General features: G+C 37.5%; 1 protein-coding gene across 11 annotated transcripts in view; it reads right to left on the bottom strand.

Annotated features, from left to right (window-relative positions):
• Window positions 1–23,037, bottom strand: part of MAP2K5 (mitogen-activated protein kinase kinase 5) — a 318,144-nt gene that overhangs the window by 51,198 nt on the left and 243,909 nt on the right. For 10 of the 11 annotated variants that reach the window (XM_077128319.1, XM_077128315.1, XM_077128316.1 and 7 more), the window contains 2 exons: window positions 16,019–16,045; window positions 15,674–15,706 (listed from right to left, as the gene is read on the bottom strand). In XM_077128319.1, the coding sequence (XP_076984434.1) occupies window positions 15,674–15,706; window positions 16,019–16,045 (60 nt within the window). The remainder of the gene's footprint in view (window positions 1–15,673; window positions 15,707–16,018; window positions 16,046–23,037) is intronic. The other variant, XM_077128317.1, reaches the window with a different exon arrangement.

Here is a 23,037-nt window from a genome sequence, read left to right as displayed (position 1 = left end):
ACCAACAAGCCATAACACTATCGAGTCAGACCCAGAGAACTCGGTAACCCACAGTCCACACTGCCACAGTGGATGTCCCCCTGAATGTTTACTCGACTGTTAGTCAAAATAATTACTGCCATTTGCCACCTGCACTGCAAGCTTCAGATAAGGGGGAAAACAGAATTTCCAGTGGCTGCATGGTATATGAGTGTTAGTGGTATTTGCTTACACGTTTTAAAACAATTGTCACAAAGCTGACAATTGTGCCTGCTGCAATTCAAAGGCTGAGAATTATATGTGAGACTGTGCTGTAACTGGGTCCATACAATTAAATGTTAGAGAGAAGGGATTTTAAAGCTGGCTAAAGGAAGCATCACATCAGTTTAAAATTAGTTAATATGAGAGGAACAAAGAAAGGGAGGGAGGAAGGGAGAGGTAGTGAAAAAAACAGAACTGCATACTGTGAAATGAACAAGTTCAGTTAGAATGTTTATCAGGATTTGGAAAATCATAATGCCATCTGCTACTCTGGACCTCAGAACATCAGGAATCTCGTGGGTCCAGACGTTTCCATTTTCAGGAGGAAGGAAGGAACTTACACTCCCTGGAATGCTGCCTCCATTCTGGAATGGAGGCAACACCCCAGCCGCCCAGTTTGGAATCTCGTTTGAGAACATTTGCACAGCTCATATAAGCGTTTTTCCTGGTTTAGGGAAAATAAACGGCAGGCAAAATGATTTCAGCAACTCGGCAGTGAAGCAGAGCAGTACCCAAGCCTGAGTTGCCGGGTAACTGACCCTGGCATCCAACTTGGACTCGGAGTGTGAAGGTCCCATCATGGTGGATTAAACGAGCATTGTCCTACGGCTGGATAAGACTTCACAATAGAGCAACACATGTTAAATGACAGCAGCCAAAACTGGCCCCACTAGGCAACTGCCCATTCACAGAATGTTATTCATAGACCTCCACCACTAAGAAATTAATTCATTAATAATACATCAGGCTTCATGGACAATTCAAAGAAAACAGTAAAAAAAAGCTACGTGTTTGATGATTGCCTAAAGATACAGAATCTTTCCTAGCTAAAAAAGCTCCACAAATCTAACTGACTTACTGAAAGCAAAACCATAGTGATGTCTATGCTAATATTTTGGGTAGTAAAAAAGAAATGGAAGAATTCTATCTCTGAATTCACGTAGTGACCCTAAGAAATAATAAATATTTCTTAGCAGTAGCTAATACAATTTGATTTTATATAATTGTATATTTGAAAAATTAAATTTTCCACCTCAACTGACTTTCTACAACCTTCAGACTACTGGGGGGAAAAAGCCAACTCTCTTAACTTGTTTCTTTCATAACATTACTTTTACTCAATTCTTTCTTATTCCTTCCTCCCGACAACTCATAAATATGAATTAAATATAATTATAAATGAAAAGAACATTAACTTTTGGATTGCTGCTGTGTTTTGGTAGAATGTTAATGTCATTTCTAAAGAAACAGTTATTATCAATAGAAAAAGTAATTACTAAAGGAATCATGGCCTTAATGCTAACCTATTTTCAGTCTTTAGCCAAACTGCACTGATTTAAACATACTAGCCTTTTCAAAGTGGGTATCAGACTTGTAAAGACTGCCTTACAGAAAGGAAGAATACGTGTTTTCAGGTTCTTATATCCTAACACTATGAGACACAGGAGGACAGGACTATTCTGTTTCTTCATTTGAATTAACTTACCTAAGTCTCTAAGCCTCAGTCACGAACTCATACAACAAGGCACAAACATGAAACACCACATCATAAATACCTGTCTACGTGAGTGGTTAGGGACTCGTCATTGTGGTCAGAGGCTCTGGACCTGCACAGGTCCTTGGAGAGCTTGGGCTATCAAGTCTTGTCTTAACTACCTGCAGTTGTGTCTTGTGAAAGGAATAAGGTCATCCTTAGGGTGCTGAGAGCTGGAGAGGTGGGGGATGTTCCTTTTACTTTTTGTTAAGTTCAGAAGACCAAATTATGGCAAACCCCTCAAGCAAAAGATGAATGAATATTATTCCCTCTGGAGTTGGTTAATACCACTTTTGGAGTTCCAGGGAGCTATTACTAGGCAGCCATTTTCAGGCCCCACCAGAAGCGTACATGCTATTTTCATGGCTTAGCAGCTTTTCAGTTAACAAGCTTTCAGTTAACCTGTCCAGGAGTAAGTGACTCTGCATGAATGAGTTAACATGACAGAATTTAACAGTCAAAAATTTTGTATTTTAACTGTTCCAATGGAAATATTTTAAAATGGAGTCAAGCTTCTTCCTGCCAACTTAAACAGAATAGAATTCAATTCTTTTCTAAAGACCTGGAGTTTTTATTTTTTTCCTCTCACAGGCAGGCACTGGGAATCGAACCTGGGTCTCCTGGCATGGCAGATGAGAACTCTGCCACTGAGCCACCGTGGCCCCTCTGTGGAGTCATTTTTAAAGACAGCAAAACTGAACTGTATCTATGCCCTTGGGGCATGTCCCTATGCTTTCTAACTCATGTCTTCTTTTGCATAGCTTTAAAAAAAATTTTTTTTTATTGTTAAATATAACATATATACAAAGAAAAGTAAGAAAAAGTAATGATTTTCAAAGTACACTTCAACAGATAGTTACAGAACAGATTTCAGAGTTTGTTATGGGTTACCATTCTACTATTTCAGATTTCCCTCTAGCTGCTCCAGAACACTGGAGGCTAGAAGAAGTATATATATATTTTCTTTTTGTGAAAAATAACATATATACAAAAAGTCAATAAATTTCAAAGCACATAGCAACAATTAGTTGTAGAATAGATTTCAGAGTTTGGTATGGGTTTCAATTCCACAATTTTAGGTTTTTACTTCTAGGTGCCCTAAGATGTTGGAGATTAAAAGAAATATCAATATAGTGATTCAGCAATCATACTCATTTGTTAACTCCACCTTCTCTGTATAACTCCACCATTGCCTTTGATCTTTCTCCCACTCTTTAGGGGTATCTGGGCTATGCTCATCAGATAACTTTTTAAAATATCTCTACCTTTGATGACAAAATGTTTGGCTATCACTCTTTGCTTCCACAAGGTCAAGAACAGTGAAGTGGAAGGAGCACTAGCCTTTGACTGTTACTATTTTCTCATCTGTAAAATGGAGCATTAAGGCAAAGCAATGCAACATGAGGAAACATTTTATAAAGCATGATTAAAGCCAGATTTCTGAATTTTTATCAAAGACCAAATATGTTAGTTAAATAATATGAGACTTTCTCACTATATACTAACGATTAATTTTTGGTTTTTTTTCCCCACTGAAGACCTGAAAAAGGTAGTAAGTTCTTATAGTTTGGATAAATTTCATTCAACAAATATTTACCAGTACAACAAATATTTACCAGTATGTACTGTACATTAGATGCAGTACTATGAAGACAAAACAGAAAAGCCCTCAAGGAACTTAGAATCTAGCTTAAGTTTCTTATAACTGGGTCTGGAATAGGCCTTAATATGGTTTCAAATGAGGCACTAGGTGAATCTCCTATGAACAGAGGGCTAAGCTAATCATCTACCCCCTGAACAGGCCTCTCTTTCTGGATGCCCCATGTCATAACACTGCCCAACTGCCCAAGCCCTGTGCTTCCTCCCAACCCCACCTCTTGTCCTTACCCTACATCCCACTGCTTACCAAATCCACTTTATTCTATCTCGTAAAAAACCTTCAAACATGCTAAGGCTATCCTAATTAGGCTCTCATAATTTCTGGTCAGGACTATAGCTTCCTAGCTGTCCTTCTCAAAAGATTGTCTACACTCCGGCCAGAGTGGTTTTTGCGGTTTTGTTGATCCCGTGCTTAAAACTCTTTTAGTGTACCTCCAAACACCTTCAGGGCAAAATAGAAGTTGTTGGGGCGGGCCGCGGTGGCTCAGCGGGCAAGAGTGCTTGCCTGCCATGCCGGAGGACCCCGGTTCGATTCCCGGCCCCAGCCCATGTAAAAAACAAACAAACAAATAAAATAAGAAAATGTTTAAAGATGTTTCCCTTTCTTCCTCCCTTCCTTCCTTCCATCCTTCCTTCCTTCTCTGTCTTTCTTTCCTTCCCTTCCTCCCTCTCTCTTAAAAAAAAAAAAAAAAAATAGAAGTTGTTTTGGATGGTGTGTAAAGATCCATTCAGAAGCGTCTCTTGCTTCATCTCAATACTTTCCCAAGAACCACAGCCATATAGAACCTCTACAGGAACTGCAAGTATCTTGGAAGCCAACTCCCACTAGTCCTTCAGGTTTCCTCTGGAGAGCCTCCCCTTGTAGCCCTCACCTCCTCCACAGACCTCTCTTCTCTACGCTTCTCCAGCACCTTGTCCACACTTTAATCACAGAATTTATAAAGTTATAAACATCATTAAATACCATATCGTAAATAGACATTTATGTGAGCGGTTAAAATGATAGTTACTGTGGTCCTCTGAGAGCTCAGGCCATCAAGTTTCATACCACTCATATTACTTTCAGTTCAGTTTAAAGTGATCCCTTTATATGACTGTTTACTTGTCTGCCTCCCTGACTAGAGTAGACGATCTGTAATGGTATAGCAATTGTATTTGATTCTTTATCTATCCCCTGTGCTTAGCTCCAGGATTAAAACAAGTTTACTGAGTAATTGTTTGGGTTGTAATCGGTGGTTTTCAAACTATAATCTATGGAACTCTAAGAACTTTGATGCAGGTACCTGGGGGTAAGGGGGTGGAGACCTAAGCCTCCCACCTCTGATCACACTGGAATAACTTCACGTTTATTTGTTTCAGTAAGGTGGGTTTCTGAGTAACAAAAAGGAGTCTGGGTCTTTTTTAAAAATGTGAAAATCAATAAATGTATGAATAGGAAGATACAATCTGATTTGAAAATGTCTTTCAGAAATACTTTTATGTACACAAGACACACCTGTATATAAATTAAACATGTGGGTACCTTTAATTTGTCTCTTAGTCTCTTTCCTCCTGTTTGTCTCCATGAAAAAACTCAAAACGTCATAAGCAAAAACCAAGAGACTGTACCACATAGGGACAGTCCTCCATTCAGGAACAGGTGGCTTATCCTAGAGTTCATTTGGGATTTGTATGAAATTCAAAACACAACAGTGCCCGTGAGGAATCACCAGAGCAACACACAGACAGGGTTCCAGGCCAATACAGGTAGAGCTGGGCCTGCAGAGAGGCGACCTCTGTGCCCTCGGGTGAGGGGCAGTGGACGACAGAGACCCTGACTTTCCCCATATGGTCTGTAGCCAAAAAAGGGGGATTGATAGGGACACCACAGTGGGAGTAGGGAGGGACAATGGAAAGGAGGAAGCCAGCTAAGTGATGGGCATGAGAAGGAAGGGGAATCTTTGCTGTAGGGCCTGAGCTTGGGCCTTCAGTGAAAACGACAAGTTTTTCTTCAGTGAGATTGCTGAAGATGAGAACAAACTCTTTGGCAAAATAAATAAATAAATAAAACAAATTTAGGAACCCATCATTACAAAATTTCATTTATAAAAGTCTGTGTCTTCTGTGAGTTCTTATGATTCTATTTAACCATAAAATTTAATGAGGACATAAGAGAGCCTCTACTATTTACTTATCTGCCTGGATGGCATATTCACATCATTAAAGAAGCACTAAAAAGAGTCATTATGAATGGGGACAATCGTCCACCCCACAAACCACCTCAGCTCACAGAAGGCTTCACCGGGACTTTTCACCTAAGCGTGGCTCCCCTGATATTTTCTATAAATCCAGCAAACCAGTCCAGTGCTGAAAGGGAGCAGCACTTTAAGGGAGAATTGGGCTGAACGGCCTCTCCACTTCCCTTGGCAGCTCAGCAAGTAAGAGGACAGATGGTTAACCACAAAGCTAGATACTTCTATGTGAGTCAGGTGAACCAAGAGGCAGCTAACACCTCTGTTCTAGAAAAGGGTGACACAGAGGGGATGAGAAAGTTGAGGACTGGAAAAAGGAGGAGAAAAGTGAAGGAGAATGCTTTATAGTCCTCTCATTGAAAATCTAAGCTTTCTTTCTTCCTTCTTTCTATTATCCCAATTTACCCTCCACAGAAATATCTTTTAAAAATACATATCTCAATGTGTCATGTCTTCCACACATCTCTCCTGCCTGCAGGGTGGTATCTAAGCTTCTTAGCCTGGCATCTGAGACTCTCACCTACATTTTTTTCTAGTCTCACTTTGGGCCAATCATTAGCACTTTCACACCTACGCTTGTGTTACTCCCTCGGGTTGGAATGACCTTCCTAGCCCTTTTCACTTTGTGTGTGCCTAAGCGTCCTCCAACGCCTAGCTCAAATGTCATCTTTTTTTTGAAGTTGCCTCTGTTACCTTCCCACCTCCTCAAACCTACCACGTCCCAGCCTGACTCTAGGGGGAATTCAGCAGAGCCTTGTTTACATAGTTATACAATAGTTTACATTCACATCACACTGAATCTGATTCAGTTTGTGGGTTTGTTTTCCTCTAGATTTTAAGTCATTAGGAACACGGATTTATCCCAGCACCTGACAGAGGTCCTGGCCCAACTAGGAGCTTAGTAAATGCTTCTTGAAGTAAAGTAAAATACATTTTTCTAGCAATACTAGTTCTAAACAAAATGGAGTGTGGTCTGATTTTGTCTTATCTTTTCTTCTACTGAGGCCTACCCTATCCAGTTGGAAAGAATTTCCATCCTATAAAATGGTAGTTAAGCACAGAGGTCATTAAAAAGAAAATCACTTGTTTTCTTTTCAATATTTTTATGGAAATATAATTCATGCAATATATTTCACCCTTTAAAAGAATATACTTTAGTAGTTTTTAGTGTATTCACAAGGCTGTGCAAACATCACTACGATCTAACTCCAGAACTTTCTATGGCCCCAAACAGAAACTCTTTAAGTAGTAACTCCCCATTCTCCCTCTTCCCAGTCTCTGGCGACCTCTAACCTACTTTCTGTCTCTGTGAATTTGCTTATTTTAGATATTTCATATAAGTGAATCACACAATATTTGTCCTTTCAAGTTTGGCTTACTTCACTTAGCAAAGTGTTTTCAAGGTTCATTCATGTTATAGTATGTATCGCAACTTCACTCCTTTTTAAGGCTGAATAACATGCCAATTTACAAATATATCACATTCTGTCGATTAGTTGATCAGGTGATAGATGTGATCTGTTTCCACTTTTTGGCTATAATTAATAATGCTTCTATGAAAATTCAGGTATGAGTTTTTGAGTGGATAAATGTTTTCAATTCTTTTTGTATATACCTAGAAGAGGAATTTCTGGGTTATATGGTAATTCAAAGTTTAACTTTTCTAGGAACTGCCGTTTCCCACAACGTCTAAGCATTTTAGATTCCCATTAGTTATGTATGAAGGTTCCAATTTTCCACATCTTCACCAATGTCTTTTTTATTACACCCATCCTCTCAGGTATGAAGTGTTATCTCATGTGGCTTTGATTTGCATTTCCCTAATGACTAATGATGTTGAGCATCTTTTCATGTATTTATCAGTCATTTGTGTATCAGTGTTGGTCTATGCAAATCCTTTGCCCATTTTTAGTTGGATTATTTGTCTTTTTATCATTGAATTGAAAAGTTCTTTATTTGGAATTTTAGATCCTTATCAGATAAATGATTTGCAAATATTTTCTCCCATTCTCTGGGTAGTCTTTTTGCTTTCTTGATGGTGTCCTTTGATGCACAAATGTTTTTAATTTTAGTAAGTTCCATTTCCTTCTTATTTTTCTTTGGCTAATTGTGCTCTTTGTATTGCATCTAAGAAATCAATGAATAACCCAAAGTCATGAAGATTTATAGCTACGGCTCCTAAGAATTTTATAGTTTTTTAATAGTTTTTTTTTGCATGCACAGGCACTGGGAAACAAACCTAGGTCTCTGGCATGGCAGGGGAGAACTCTGCCTGCTAAGCCACTGTGGCGAACCCAGAATTTTAGTTTCAACTCTTATATTTAGGTCTTTGATACATATGGAGTTAATTCTTGTGTATGGTGTTAGGTATGGGTCCAAATTTATTCTCTTGCATATGGATATCCAGCTGTTCCGGCATCATTTGTTGAAAAGACTATTCTCCCCTCATTGAATAACCTTGACATCCTTGTTGAAAATCAACTGACCAAAGATATGGGTTTACTTTTGGACTCTCAATTCTGTTCCCTTGATCTACATGTCTGTTTTTATGCTAGTACCAAAGTTTTGATTATGGTAGCTTTCTAGCAAGTTTTTTTTTTGGTGGTGGGGCGGCTGGTAGTACATGGTCTGGGAATTGAACTCCCGTATGGAAGGCGAGCATTCTACCACTGTCTAGTAAGTTTTGAAATTGGGACACGTGAGTCCTCCAACTTTATTCTGACTATTCCAGTCCCTTGCATATCCATATGAATTTTAGGATCAGCATGTCCATTTAGGCCAAAAGCCAACTGGGATTTTGACAAGAATTGCATTGAATCTGTAGTTCAAGTTGGATGATAATGCCATCTTAATTATTTAATTTTCCAATCCATGAATATAAGATGTTTTTCCATTTATTTAAATCTTCTTCAATTTCTTTCAATGTTTTATTTAGTTTTCAAAGGACAATTTTGTACTTCTTTTACTAATATATTTCCAAGCATTTTATTATTTTTGATATTATTATAAGTTGTTTTCCTAATTTCATTTTCAGATTTTCCAAAATATGTAACTGATTTTTAAAATATTGGTCTTGTATCCTGCAACTCTGATATACTTGTTTACTAGCTGTAATAACAGTTAGTGTGTATTCTTTAGGGTTTTCTAAATATAAGATCATGTCATCTGCAAATACAGTTTTGCTACTTTCTCTCCAACCTGGATCCCTTCTATTTCTTCTCTCCTAATTGTCCAGTCTTGAATGTCCAGTATAATGTTAAACAGACGTGGCGAAAATGGACATCCTTGTCTTGTTCCTAATCTTAGGGGGAAAGCTTTCAGTCTTTCATCATATGCTATCAGTGGTGGATTTTTCACAGATGCCCTTTATCAAGTTGAGGAATTTCCCTTCTATTTCTAATTTGCTGCATGTTTTTATCGTGAATAATGTTGGAATTTGTTAAACACTTTCTTCTGTGCTACTGGGACGATGAACACAAGGAACCTGTGCTCCTGGGATAAATCCCATTTGCTCATGTTATATATGTTTGTATGCTTGTTTTTCAAGGTTTACAATAATTGCGCAAGTTATATAATCTTTTTAATATTCTGTTGGATTTGGTTTACTGGTACTTCTTGAGAATTTTTGCACCTATATTCATAAGAGATATTGGTCGTTTCCTGTAATGTCTTCATCTGGCTTTGGCTATCAGGGAATAAGGCCTCATAGAAGGAGTTTGGGAGCATTCCTTCCTCTTTTACTTTCTGGAGGACTTTGAAAAGGATAGATCATAATTCTTTAAATGTTATAGAATTCACCAGTGAGGCCATCCTGTTCTGGGCTTTTTCCTTTATGGGCAGTTCTAAATCTCTTTACTTTTACTGGTCTAGTCTTTATTCTTCTTGAATCAGTTATTGGTAGTTTGTGTGTTTCTAGGATTTCTTTTAGAATGTAGACACTTTCTACATTGTCTAATTTACTGGCATAGAGTTGTTTATAGTATTCCTTTACAATCCTTTTTATTTCTGTAAGGCTAGTAGTAATGTCACTTCTTTCATTACAAATTTTAGTAATTTGAGTCTTCTCTCTTTTTCTCTAGGTCAGTCTAAAAGGTTTGTTAATTTTATTAATCTTTTCAAAGAATCAATTTTTAGTTTCACTGATTTTCTCTATTGCTTTTCTATTGTCTATTTCATTTATCTCCACTCTAATCTTTATTATTTTCTTCTTTATGCTTGCTTTGGGTCTCTCTTTTGCTTTCTTTTTTCTATTTTTTTAAGGTGGAAATTTAAAATATTGACTTGAGATCTTTCTTCATTTTTAATGTAGGTATTTATTACCATAAATTTCTGTCTGAGCACTGCTTTTGTTGCATTCTGTTTTGATATGTTGTATTTTAATTTTTGTTTATTTCAACGCATTTTCTAATTTCCCTTGTGATTTCTACTTTGACCCACTGGTTAGTTGGAGTGTGCTATTTAATATTCACACATCTGTGAATTTTCTAGATTTCTTTCTGATATTGATTACTTCTGTTTTTTTCCTCTTGGACTCCTTTGCGTCTTAGCCACCTGTCTGTTCAGCGTCTATACTCAGCACATACTACCTGTATGTAGTATGTGCTGAGTCCTCTACCAAAGCCCTTCTCTATGCTCATCTTCCTCAGGAAGGCTTTTAGAGCAAACAGAAGAGGTAAACTTTTCATTGGATCCACTCTGATGTTCTACAAGAATGATGTGTGTGCAATTCCTAAGTCCAAATCTTTCTTCCTTCCTATCCATAGCGAGGAAGAACAATCAGCAAATCTCAGAATTATTCAGCTAGCATCACAAACAAGTAAGCCCAGGTTTCTCTGCAGATGTGGCCCAATTGTAGACCACACGGACCATTAAAGGTTTATTCTTATGTTTCAGAAGCATTTTGATATTTTACAAATCCTACAGTTGTTATTTTCATCTAGAAGATACTGGTGATGACACATAAAAATGACAAATAAATTCACTTTTTTACTGGTAAAATGAATAAATAGAAGGATAAATCAGGGGGTTGGTTGACTGTCCCGTTGAGCACCCAGAGATGTTAGATGGGAATTACTTTTCAGCTCTAAAATAGTCGAAATATATATATATATATATATATATATATATATACACACACACACATACACATATATTTCAGATAAATAACCCATTCTTCTGGTTGTCATATTTTAGACCACTACAACATTCTAAAACACATCTGCGAATTTAAAAATGTTTCATAAGATTATGACATAGGAGCAGGCATGGGGGTGGATAATGGGGAGTTAATGCATAATTGGTACAGGGTTTCTGTTTGGGGCTTTGGATAAGTTTTGGTAATGGATGGTGGTAATGGTAGCATAACATGATGAATGAAATTAACACCACTGAATTGTGCATTTCAAAGTGGTAAAAATGGGAAATTTTACATTATATATCTGTCACCTCAATAAAAACAAAACAGACAAAAAAATAAAACAGAACTGTACAACACAAAGAATGGAACCTAATATAAACTATGGACTATAGTTAATATAATTATAATATTACTAGTTCCTTGATTATAACAAAGGTACCACAGTAACGCAAAATGTTAATAATGGGAAAAACTATGTGTATATGGGAACTCTATGCTTTCTATAAGACTTCTCTATACACTTATAACTATTCTAATAAAAAAAATTCTACAGACTCATAAAATAATTTCAAGCTCTTCTGCCTGATATCTACTTTCTTCCTTTTTGACATGGGAAACTACTACTCATCCTTTTAAGACCTAGCTTAAATATTGCCTCTCCTGAGGGGTCTCTCCTAACTCACACCTGCTCCTAGCAGATCAAACCCCTCTGTCTCTGTGGTTCTATAGCAGGCATTCTACACTGAACCATAATCATTCATTTCTGTGTTCACTTCTCTTCCGAGGCTGTGGGCTACTTGGGGCGGGCTCAAGGTTGACATTCCCACTTCAGTCTTCCCAGATCCCAGCATCTCAATCCAATGAAATCCTCCATGAGTTGGCTCCAGCCAGTTAGAGACCTGGTGACCCAGACATCACTGCTGTATTCCCACCTGCCACACCCAAACACTCTAGTGGCCAGTCTTCTGTTGCCAACCAAGATGGGAATCCAGTCAATGGGAAGAGCTTCAGGTAACTATGGAGACTCTTGAGTCCCAGAACTCTTGGCCTAGGATGTGGGATTGGACATCTGCCTTTCTACCCTGACTAAAAGACCAAGTCTGCAGTTGACTTGGGTACCCTGCCTAGAAGTCCAGTTCCCATTAGGCTACTCTGACCATGCCTTGCTCAGTTTGGACTAGCATGCAATGGGAGTTTGATCATTATTTGCTAAATCAATGAACACAAGCTCACCCATTTTACTTCATTAAAGAGAGGAAGAGACATTGTGTCTCCTCAGATGTAGGCATTTGACTTAACATATTCTAATTGGGTACCTGATTTCATTTGGCACTTTTTAATTTCATTAGGGTCACTATCAGGAGTGCAAAGACCAAAGATAGTTATTGTTGGAGTAGCAGGCAGTCATTGACAGGAGTGAGGAGTGACCACGGAGAACACAGGCAATGCACCAAGTAGAGAAGTGCACCAGGGCAGGGTGAGTTAACCAAGAAGCAAATGATTCTATGTATCTCAAGAGGTCCCCCAAGTATCACTGAATGCCCAAGCCAAATTTCCAGGTAAAAAGGTTGGTAAAATGTAGTGAAAGAACAAGGTAAACCCCATGCAATTTTATAGCCCTAGAGGTCATCAATATATTACAGTTTAGTTCAATATCTGCTCAAAACAAGGACCTGAGTCATCAAAGTAAAGGTTAAATGGTATTTTCTACACTCTGTCAATAGGCTGCCAAGGGCAAATAAATTTTAGAAACATTTCTTTCTAAAAATACAAATTTAAAAAAACACAAATTTTCCAATGGCTATCAGAGCTTAAAGTAGTAAATCTCAGTTATCCAGAAAATGGCGGCCACCTCATTCCCCAAAGATATCAGATGGCAAGAGCATCAAGGTATACACAGATACACATAAGTTAATACAAGCCAGAATATTTTATAATGGAGGTGTTCAGGGTCTTAGAGAGAATTCCTATTACGTAAAGGTTTTAAGATAAGAGTTCTGCTGAGAAAAACAAGTCTAAGGCACTGGATGGTGTCTTTAAGACATCACTCACATCCTGAGTCAGCCAATTCCAAGCCAGATAAGAACACCCACCAGAACTGAACTGAACTGCCCAGATTTGTGATTGGAGCTCAATTCTGTTGTTATATTGGCTACCCTTCCAGTTCCTGATCTGTGTTCCAGTTTCATGTTCATGATTTTTACTCTGTTTAGCTTTCATGTTAACTGTTTGGCCATCTGATGACCAACTCTGACTCTGTCTGATGGTTCCACCTCCTGACTCCCAGACTGGATGTGACACCATCTTAGTCTTGTTTTTACTACTTCTTCACTCTTTGCTAAGTCATGACAGGAGGTCAAGTTGAATGCACATAATAATTAAGTATTTTGCACTGGGCTTTGCTATAGCTATTTTGTATATCTCCAAATATGACTCCAGATACACCCATTTTGCTTGAACGAGGTTCCCTTACAGGTAGTACATTTGGAACTGATGTTTCTATAACAGAAAAAGTACATATTAACATTGGATATCTATTTTACAATGGGGTAAATCCCATGTCCAAGGAGTAAAATGGCTCAAATCTTGGCTGGTTGGATTTGCTCAGGAATAGAAGTCCTAAAAGTCAGATACAAATGAACATAGTAATTGCTCTGTGGGAATTAGAAGGGCAGATTTAGTCCTAAAAGGCTATTACAGAAGAGGTTCTCAAACTTTAATGTGCAAAGAGTTAGCTGGAAAACTAATAAAATGCAGATTCTGACTCCGGCCCTAGAAAGTTTAATTCAGTGATCTGGGGCCCCAAAATGTGTATTTTTAACAAAAGTCATGGGTGACACTAATGTAGTTGGTCCTTGGACCACACTTGAGAAACAAACAGTGCATCAGAGCAATAAGAAATCTGATGAAAACATGGGAAAAACACAGCAATTAAAGGACTCTACCAATCTTTTCTTAGAAGCCATGATGCACCCTGCCTAAGGCAGGTTATTTGGCCAATCCTTTCCTAATATGCTTATTACTGAACATTGACTCAATTCCAAGGTCAATTTATATTTGCTTTAATAAAGACAAGGTGAAGTTGACATAAAGAAGTTATGTTAATACGTTTTTTTTTTTGGGGGGGGGATGCATGGTCTGGGAATTGAACACAGGTCTCCCTCATAAAAGGTGAGCATTCTACCACTGAACCACCCATGTACCCCGTTAATACGTTTTTCGAGTAAGCAATTTTTTAATTCTATTTTGATCTTACCTGAGGAAGAAATGCTATGAAGAAAAAAACACCACTAAGTTATATGCGACTGTCTTCATCACACAGACTTTCCTCCTTAGAATATTCTCCTATGATAATTTCAAAAGTCTGGTGATTTTTTTCCAAGTAGAACAAGTAGAATATTTTAAATTTAATTAGCAATCACTGATTGCTTTAAAATAAAATGAAAATATCTATTGAGTCCAGAAAACCTTAAATTAGACGTCAGGTAATATATAAATCATCAGTGAGGAATAACTGTACCTGAATGTTCTGATGCCCAGGAGCCTGGCAGACTAAACACCCAGGAAACATGGCAGACTATGCATTCTACTGAGTAGGCCATGCTTCCCTGCCTACTTCCTTAGGCAAAAGTGGATGAGTACTAGAACAAAATCAGTCTGAGAGAATTCTGATGGGGATAGGATGTTTTTGGAATATAAGATGATAGAAGACACTGATTAGTTTAGTAGATCCAGGAGGCCAGTCTGATATTTGAGATAATGAAGCCTCCATTTGTTTCAGGACAATGCCTTCATTTTTGTACCAACATGGTTTATGGCTTGCAGGGGATATACGGACTGACTGCTGCAACCATTAAGGATGTTAGAACTCCATTCTTACTATTATTGTGGTATGTGTGCGTGTTTGTCTTTTTCCTAAGAGGATCTTTATTTTTTCTCCCAAATCTCATAACTGGTTATACAGATGTTTAATTGAGAGGAATAATTATGAATTACGATTTGTTTTTTCTTTCAAACTTTCCTATCTCAATCATTTATCGCTTTCCCTCTCTAATTAGAAGTGTTTTAAAATTGTAAAATTAAAGTTTAAAAAATGAACACTGCTGGTAGGCGAGCCCAAACCAAGGAAAACTCACTTTAAAAAAATGTTAATGTGTCTTAATTGAGAGCCTGGTTTACTACAAGAGTGCTCATGTATAGAAAAAAGGAATTTAAAATCAGTAAGAAGTAGAAAAGGTTGGTTGAAAAAGAAATGCAAGTAGATTAGTTTCATGAAGGCAGAAGGACATGGGGTACTTGACAGGTAAGAATGATCAGAGGTAGGATGACTTAAAATGTGAAAATACTAGTTAAAAGTATGAGAAGTCAGGGGCATATTCTGGAGAAAATGCCTAATTGGGAAATTAAAGCTGAACCTAGAGTTTTCAAACACTTTGATCACCTGTATACGCTTTGGGTAAATAAAGCAAGGAAGACAAATTTCATCCAGTTTATGTTTGCTGTTCAACTCTGACCTTGCCCACTGAATGACTTTAAATATCTATTACAAAAAAAATGACCACATTTTAATTTCCAGCTCCATCCTCATCTGGCCAGGCAGAGGATCAATTAATATTGCTGTGTTCTGTCTTTAGGGCCTCTGATGCCCCTCAGCACCAGCTTGTGGGACAACCTTTTTTTGCAGGAATTCTCAGCCAGAATCAGGAGAGTGGAGTTCGGGACAAGGCCAGTTCATGTAACACAGCTCAGAGCCATACAACACAACTTGCTCCAAGGATGTTGGGCACTGTGCTTCATTAGGAAACAAAATATAAGCTTTCCACACCATTAGGAATGACTTTAGGAGTGAAAGCACATAAGACGATGCCTCACCTCATCAACAATGCACTGCAGAAGCTGGAGAGGCTGCAATGGAAAAGAAGAGAGGAAAAAAGTATTAGCCTCTATGCAATATCTTTACAGTGGAGTGGAAAGAAAAAATCATTAATGCAATAAAATATAGCAAGATTAATCAACAACAGCAAACTCTTATAACAACATTGATGCTCAGGATGTTCTATTATTTCTAATGGTACCTAATCTAATACAGGCAGTTAAAGGTTTGCATTTTCTTCAAAATGCAATTTGCTAAGTTTAAAACAAGGCATTCAAGCATGCAAAGGAAGCAGCCATCAGGAAAAAGAAAAGTGAATTTTTTTCTGAACTCATAAAGCTTACCATTAAAGATCCCTGGTTTTTCTGAATCTGAAAAAAGGCAATATGTAATTAGCATGTCATAATCAAAATGACTCACTTGGACACATTATGATCACTGAGAGAAAATTATTGCATTGCTGGTGGCAATTTGTGGGCATGTGTTAACACAATTTACATAATGAAAATACACAAATGTTAATAGCTCGCTTCTCATTTATAGGCGAAAGTCAGCAGAATGTTAATTTCACACAACACTTTTTAGTACCCTCCAGGTTGTATTAGAATAGGGAGAAAAACCATAATCCATTTCAAAAGGCTGTTTACGATTCAGATATAAATAATGTTTTATATTGCTAGATTGTGAACACTGGGTTTAATGTTGCAATCATTGCTAATGTTATGAAGCTCACTCTTTTTAAATTAAAAACCGATTTATTTAAAATTGAAATTAAATCATAGTCAGAAATTAGAATTTTGGATTCCTGCCAGTGTCTGTTCACAATCCCCTATTTTGTGAAGAAAACTTTAATTATATATATGAAGTATTTGCTTCTAACTCAGGAGTGAGGTGAAGCCTCCACCTTTCCCAAAGTTCCTTCAGCTTGTTTCCAGGGCAGCAATGCTTTCTGGGAAAATCAAATTCATGCAGGTTTTTCACCGCTTTTCAGGGAATAAAAGTCTAGTAAGAGTGCCTGTCCCTAATCAACATTCTGAAGGCAGGCTGCTCACACATTTAACACTGATAAACCACATCTCAGAAAATTACTACAATGTGACACCAAATTAATAAAACATCCACTTAGTAATTAAAGTATGAAACACTTCAATGCAAAAAAAAAATGCCTGCAGTTATTAGAAACTCAATGAAAATGGATTTTCAGGTACTAAATTTCCTATGGAGGATATTCTCAGGAACTGGATACTATTACTGACTGGTCAATTGTATTCAGGGATAGCTGAGCTACAGGGCCAATAGTAATGGTCCCTTTTATGTTTTCAATGGTGCTTTATAAAATGTTCTTTTACATGCATGCTCTCATTTGGTCTTCACAACCACTTTGAGGTTGGCAGGATGCTCATTTCTATTCTGTGATGAGAAAGCTGGGCCTCCCATAGGACAAAGCACTTCTAAGGCCTGTGGTGGTGCTGGGGCCTTTGCAGTTCTTTCTTTCCTGCACCTGCATTACACCTACTTTTGACCATATGTTATTTAAAAACAAGCGAATTTGCATTAGATTTATACTTGGCATGGTATCAACTTTGGCACATGTGTTCTTCTCAACTAAATTGCAAGCTTCTCAAGGGCAGAAATTATGTTTTTGTATTTCTTTATGCATCATGTGGCTGATTAGCAGACCCTTCCACCTAGTACTTGAGTGCTTTAAAATATACTTTCCCATGTATTATCTCAACTGAACATGACACACACTCATCGTTGCACTTGGCTCTTCATCACCCCCTCCCCAATTACTCTCTGTCGTAGGGTGACTGGCTTTTAGTCTATTTTGATACTTTCTACTTACTGCCATTCTGAATTAATTCTAGAATTTGTTCCTCTGTTCAATGAGTACTTCTGGGTAAGGTTTTACTTTAAAATAGGGAGGAAGACCAACCTGTTAACCACCTTTATAGAGTGGTTAAGGAATTCAATATGAAGTCATATCAATGACTTTAAAAAAAATCTTGAAAAGCCCAGGTAATTTCTCCTATGATATGAGATACCTATGGTGTTTGCTTTGTTTTTCTCCAAGCACACATGGATAATTTCCTTCACTCTCCTCATTTTTAGTAAGATAGATCTACTTCAAAAGGAGAGCTACCTGAAATGAATAAATAATAAGAAATCCATTAAAAATATTTTTGAGAAATATTCACACCTATACAGTCCAACCATATTATACAATCAGTGGCTCACAGTATCATCACATAGTTGTGTATTCATCACCACGATCATTTTTAGGACATTTGCATCACTCCAAAAAAAGAAATAAAAAGAAAAACTCATACATCCCATGCTCTTTACCCCTCCCTCTCACTGACCATCAGTATTTCAACCTACCCAATTTTTCACCCTTTCCTTCTCCCATTAATTATTTATTTTTTATCCTTATTTTTTTACCTAACTGACCATATCCTGGATAAAAGGAGTATCAGACACAAGTTTTTCATAATCACATGGTGACTTGGTAAAAAGCTATATAGTTACACAATTGTCTTCAAGAATCAAAGCTACTGGAACACAGCTCAACAGTTTTAGGTACTTCCCTCCAGTCACTCCTATACACCATAAACTAAAAAAAGATATCTATATAATGTGTAAGAATAACCTCCAGGATAATCTCTTGACTTCGAAATATCTCAGACACTGACACTTTATCTTGTTTCATTTCTTTCTTTCCCCTTTTTGTCAAGAAGGCTTTCTCAACCCCATGATGCCGGGTCCTGGCTCATTGCGGAGAGTCAGTTCCCACGTTGCCGGGGAGATTTACACCCCCGGGAATCCTGCCACATGTAGCGGGGTGGGAGGGAGCCAACCTGCCAAGTTGGCTTAGAGAGAGAGGCCACATCTGAGCAACAAAAGAGGTTCTCCGGGGTGACTCTTAAGCATAATTAACAGTAGGCTCAGCCTCTCCTTTGCAAGAATAAGCCCCATAGGGGTGAAGCCCCAAGACTGAGGGCTCAGCTTATTGAATTAGTTGTTTCCACTGCTTGTGAGAACATCCCCCAGATGGGGAAGCTTAATATTTCCTCCTTTCTCTTCTGTCCCCCAAGAGGACTTTGCAAACACTTATTCTCTGCCCAAATTACTCTGGGATATCTCGGGGCACCATATCAACCTTTACAAATCAACACAATCTCACACACTATTCAAGATTCTATGTAATTATTGGTGTTCAAGCAAACTGACCATACAAGAAAAATTAGATAATAAGAAATCCATTTTGACATAAAAGAGAATGGTTTGCACAAATTTCCAACAGTTAGGGGGGTTATCACAATTTCCAAGGAAAATATGCTGCAATCACTCTAAAAGAATGTTTCGAAGTGAATTCAGGGATGGATTTTCCCCAGTAATATATGAGCTGTGTGAACCAAATGAATTGAGGGGAGAAAATTTCCTCATGAACTTAGGTCTCAGAGAAGTTCTCCCCCTTGACCTAACCTGTGGCTTAAGAGTGTGATTTAAGACAACTAAAAACCGTACTATTTTATGCTTGCTCTTTACTATAAGGTAGGGAGAAATAGCAATATCAAAGCCTTTTTTTAATGATCTTATAACTATACAGTTTTCCCTGGTTTTTAAAGAGCAACATTGTTACCAGGTTTTATTACATAGTTTTGATAGCAACATATTATATGAACTCATTTTTATAAATTTTGTATTAAGGTAGCAGTGCCAGTACCTGAAATTGATTCAAAATGCTTAAGATACTCAATTGCTTTTTAACAGTGTTACACAATGTGATGACTTATGTCTTCTATTTCACAAGAATTTGATGATGCAACATCATTGTAATTGATTCATTTTCTCAATTAAAGTTACTGTGCTTTTCTTTATATGAATGCCATGTAGACCATAGTTAGATGTATTATCTCCTTTCTGTTTCAGATATATTGTCTTAAAGGCTGTATTCTGTTCCTTTGTTAATTCCACCAGAAAATTTAATGCCATAGCCATATTTTTCAAATTCTGAACAACCATGTACTCGAACGTATTTATATTAGATGTATTTTTCACTGCTAAACTCTTTGTTGCTTACCTTTTTCAAGATCATGTAACTGTATAGGCATGGCAACCATAAAGCATATCCAAACAAAGTCAACCTCCAGTCACTGCCTCAGCTTTTGCACACAGTTCATGAAAAAGTGAAACCCCTAGTTTTACAGCACATTAGAAGTGGTAGTAAGGGTACTCAATATAAAATGTTAGCTTTGAGAATGCCTATCTTTATTCTGGTCTGCCTTCCAAATGCTTGGCTGTGAGAGCAGAGTTCAGAGAAACACAATAATATTGTTAGGGTTGATGTATTGCCTGCATCTCACAACATATGAAATGCTGTTTATAACTAACTTGTCCAAAAACATTTTCCTACTTATACATTTTGCTTGTGCTGAGAGTTTTCCATGTCTAACTAGTACTTTGGGACAATGAACAGAACAGTAATTGGGCCAGTCATACACTTCCTAATCAGTCTCTAGAACTAGTAGCATTTTGAAACACTAATTAGCTGAACCTTTTCCCTCTTTTGCACATTGCTTTTTTTTTCTTCTGCCAGTGCTTAAACCCAAGATTTAAAGTCAGACTAACAGAATTATGCCTCATTTGGATGTAGGATAGACCATTATACATTTAAATAGGGAAGAACACATAACAGGCTTAAGTATCAGTTAGGTCTTAGGGTTTATTACAGAACATTTTTCATATATTTCCTTGCAAGGACCATGGCAGTTGGCAATTAGTATTAAGTTCCTCTTTCACTTATAGCTTGACTTTGGAAAATGATGCTGGAAAGGTAATTGTCAATACAAAGTTTGCTTGTGGGGCTTCAACTATTTAATCAATCACTCTGGTGATAAAAAAAACATTAGAATTTCATATTATGTTTCTGTCTCTATAGAGGTATAGAGGTAAAATAAACTTTGCTACCAGTCTTTTTACGTTATATTCAGAGGCACAATAAGAAAACTAAAAATGAATCCACCTATGTAACTTGGAGAGGATATCAGCTATCATTTTCATTTTCTCTTTTACTCTCTGAAATTATGGCTTGCCCTGCAGCTCTTGTCTGAGAGATTTATGTGTGACCTAGGTCAGATCTTCCAATATCAGCTGACAAATATTCCCTTTACATATTTACAGCTTTTCAAGCTAGTGCTATTTTCTCTTAAATAGAAACAAGAAATAGAAGATTAAATAATATAGTTGAAATTGTAAAAGAATACCATTTATGTATCTTGCTACTGGCATCATATTATAGCCTTCAATGTTAAACTCTTTATTCATTTTTAAACTCCAAATTCTAGGAACTATAGCCATTTTGCTAAGACTCACTTTTCAAATCAGATGCATTAAGCTATAATCTTGGCTAAATAGGGATTATGGTAAACTGCGACTGTCAGTATTCTTCATGAAGAATGGTGACGCAAAGACTTTTTGAATTTTGAAATGCAAGGGACCTCAGAGATGATCTAGTTTGATCCAATCATTTTGCTGTTAGGGAAACTGATGCTCAGAGGAGAAAAGTACCCACGGTTGTAGACAGAGCCTGGGCTAGAACTGAGTGCTGGCTAGGGAGGCTACCTGGTATCAGGAAAACGCATGAGCTTTGGAGAGAGATTTCCATGTCTTCAGGAAGCACCTTTCCTCCACTGGGGTTCAGGGCTCTGGTCTGTAAAACGAAGGACAGAGGACCCCAAAGATTCTTTGAAGGCACAGTTTTCTGTATAGGTGCTGTGAATTTTTTTTCTACCCCAGGGAGAACTGGTACCAGCATTCAGTCTAAATGTATCTGGCACTATGCTGGGTACTAAAACTTAGGGACACATCACCTCCAATCCTAAGTGGCCAAATCTTAAGACTTCAACTCAGGGGAAAAAATCCCTTCCACATGACCACAAGCTGAATATACATTGACCAGTACCACTAACTGAAAGCAAGAGTTTCCAAACATTAAAAAAGGGATAGAAAAAATGTACTCTAGTTAACTAAAAATGGAGATTTTGGTTAACTGATTATGTTAGATACTGAAGGCATTATAAGACAAAATTAATGTAGATTTTATTTCTATTAACAGAAAATGAACACATTAATTCACCTGTGTCATCCTATCTCCCTTGCTGATCAGCCTCTGTCCTTGTTCAAATTCTTATCATGTGAATCTATTAGTATTTTTTGTATAGGGCCAAAACCAAAAATAAGTCATGAGGATTTAGCAGAAAGCTACTTAATTACAGTATCAAAAAGTTGACTATGATCCCCGCATTCTAAGATCCACTCACTGGCACCTTCCCTCTGCCCACATCTCCTATTCCACTGGGGTGCTGCATTTAGGAGTGGCCAGATTTGAAAAGCTACAACTAGAGATCCCCAAATTTAACAAACAGCTGGATGGGATAGAAATCCTCTGTGATGCCTAGAGGAGGTCTCAGCTCAGATGGGACCAGACAGAAAATCATTGCAGCCATAAATTAGATCACTTGGCTCTTACTGTTTCCTGAGTATCAAGGACAATGCATTTTCACACAAATACAACAGCTGGAGCATCAAGGTACTATGCAACACTATTCATTTGACTGGTCTACCAGTGGGTGAGCAGGAAGAAAGGGACTTGATTGCCAGTCCTTCTTTTATCCTTTGTGTATTTAAAATTGGCACAGTCCAAGTCTTCCCTAGATAGGCGCACAGGAGCAATAATAAGTCATTCTCTGGGTGGATGTATGCTTTAAATTTTAGACCCAAATTTTTAAGAAAAGCAGCGGCTTAGAGCCACAATTCAAAATGAATTGAGTCACAAAATTAACCTTTTCCCCAATGGTACAAGGTCTGGCAAAAGAGTCTATAAAGCATCTTCCTTTTCAAAGGAGAGTTTTGACATTTACTAAATCAAACTTGTCTCCTTTCTTTGCTCTAAAAAAGGTAGCCTTATTTTAGACATCATGTTACAGAGTATCAGTTGTGCATGTATTTGTGTAAAAGTACTGCTTTCTTTTTGAGAAAGGCCTGTGGACCACTCTACAATATATGGTCAAATAAATCTACTGCAGCAAGTTTTTTAATTTTAACTTTTCATTTGAAATAATGTCAAGCTCACAGGACAGTTGTAAAAATAATAACAAACACCCTACAGAGAACTCCAACATGCCCCTACACCTTCAGAAACCCAGATACACCAATTTTAACATTTTGCTGTCTTTGCCACATCTATCTTTGGAACATCTGAGCAGGTTGCACACATCATACTCCTTGAACACATACTACTTCTATTTACATCTCCTATGAATAAGATATACACTTATGCAATCATCCTAATGCAGTTATC

The sequence above is a fragment of the Tamandua tetradactyla genome, chromosome 14, assembly GCF_023851605.1.
Source record: "Tamandua tetradactyla isolate mTamTet1 chromosome 14, mTamTet1.pri, whole genome shotgun sequence".
NCBI classification, from domain to species: Eukaryota; Metazoa; Chordata; class Mammalia; order Pilosa; family Myrmecophagidae; genus Tamandua; species Tamandua tetradactyla.
Note: the sequence above shows the minus strand (reverse complement) of the source record. Positions and strands in the feature narration are given on the sequence as shown.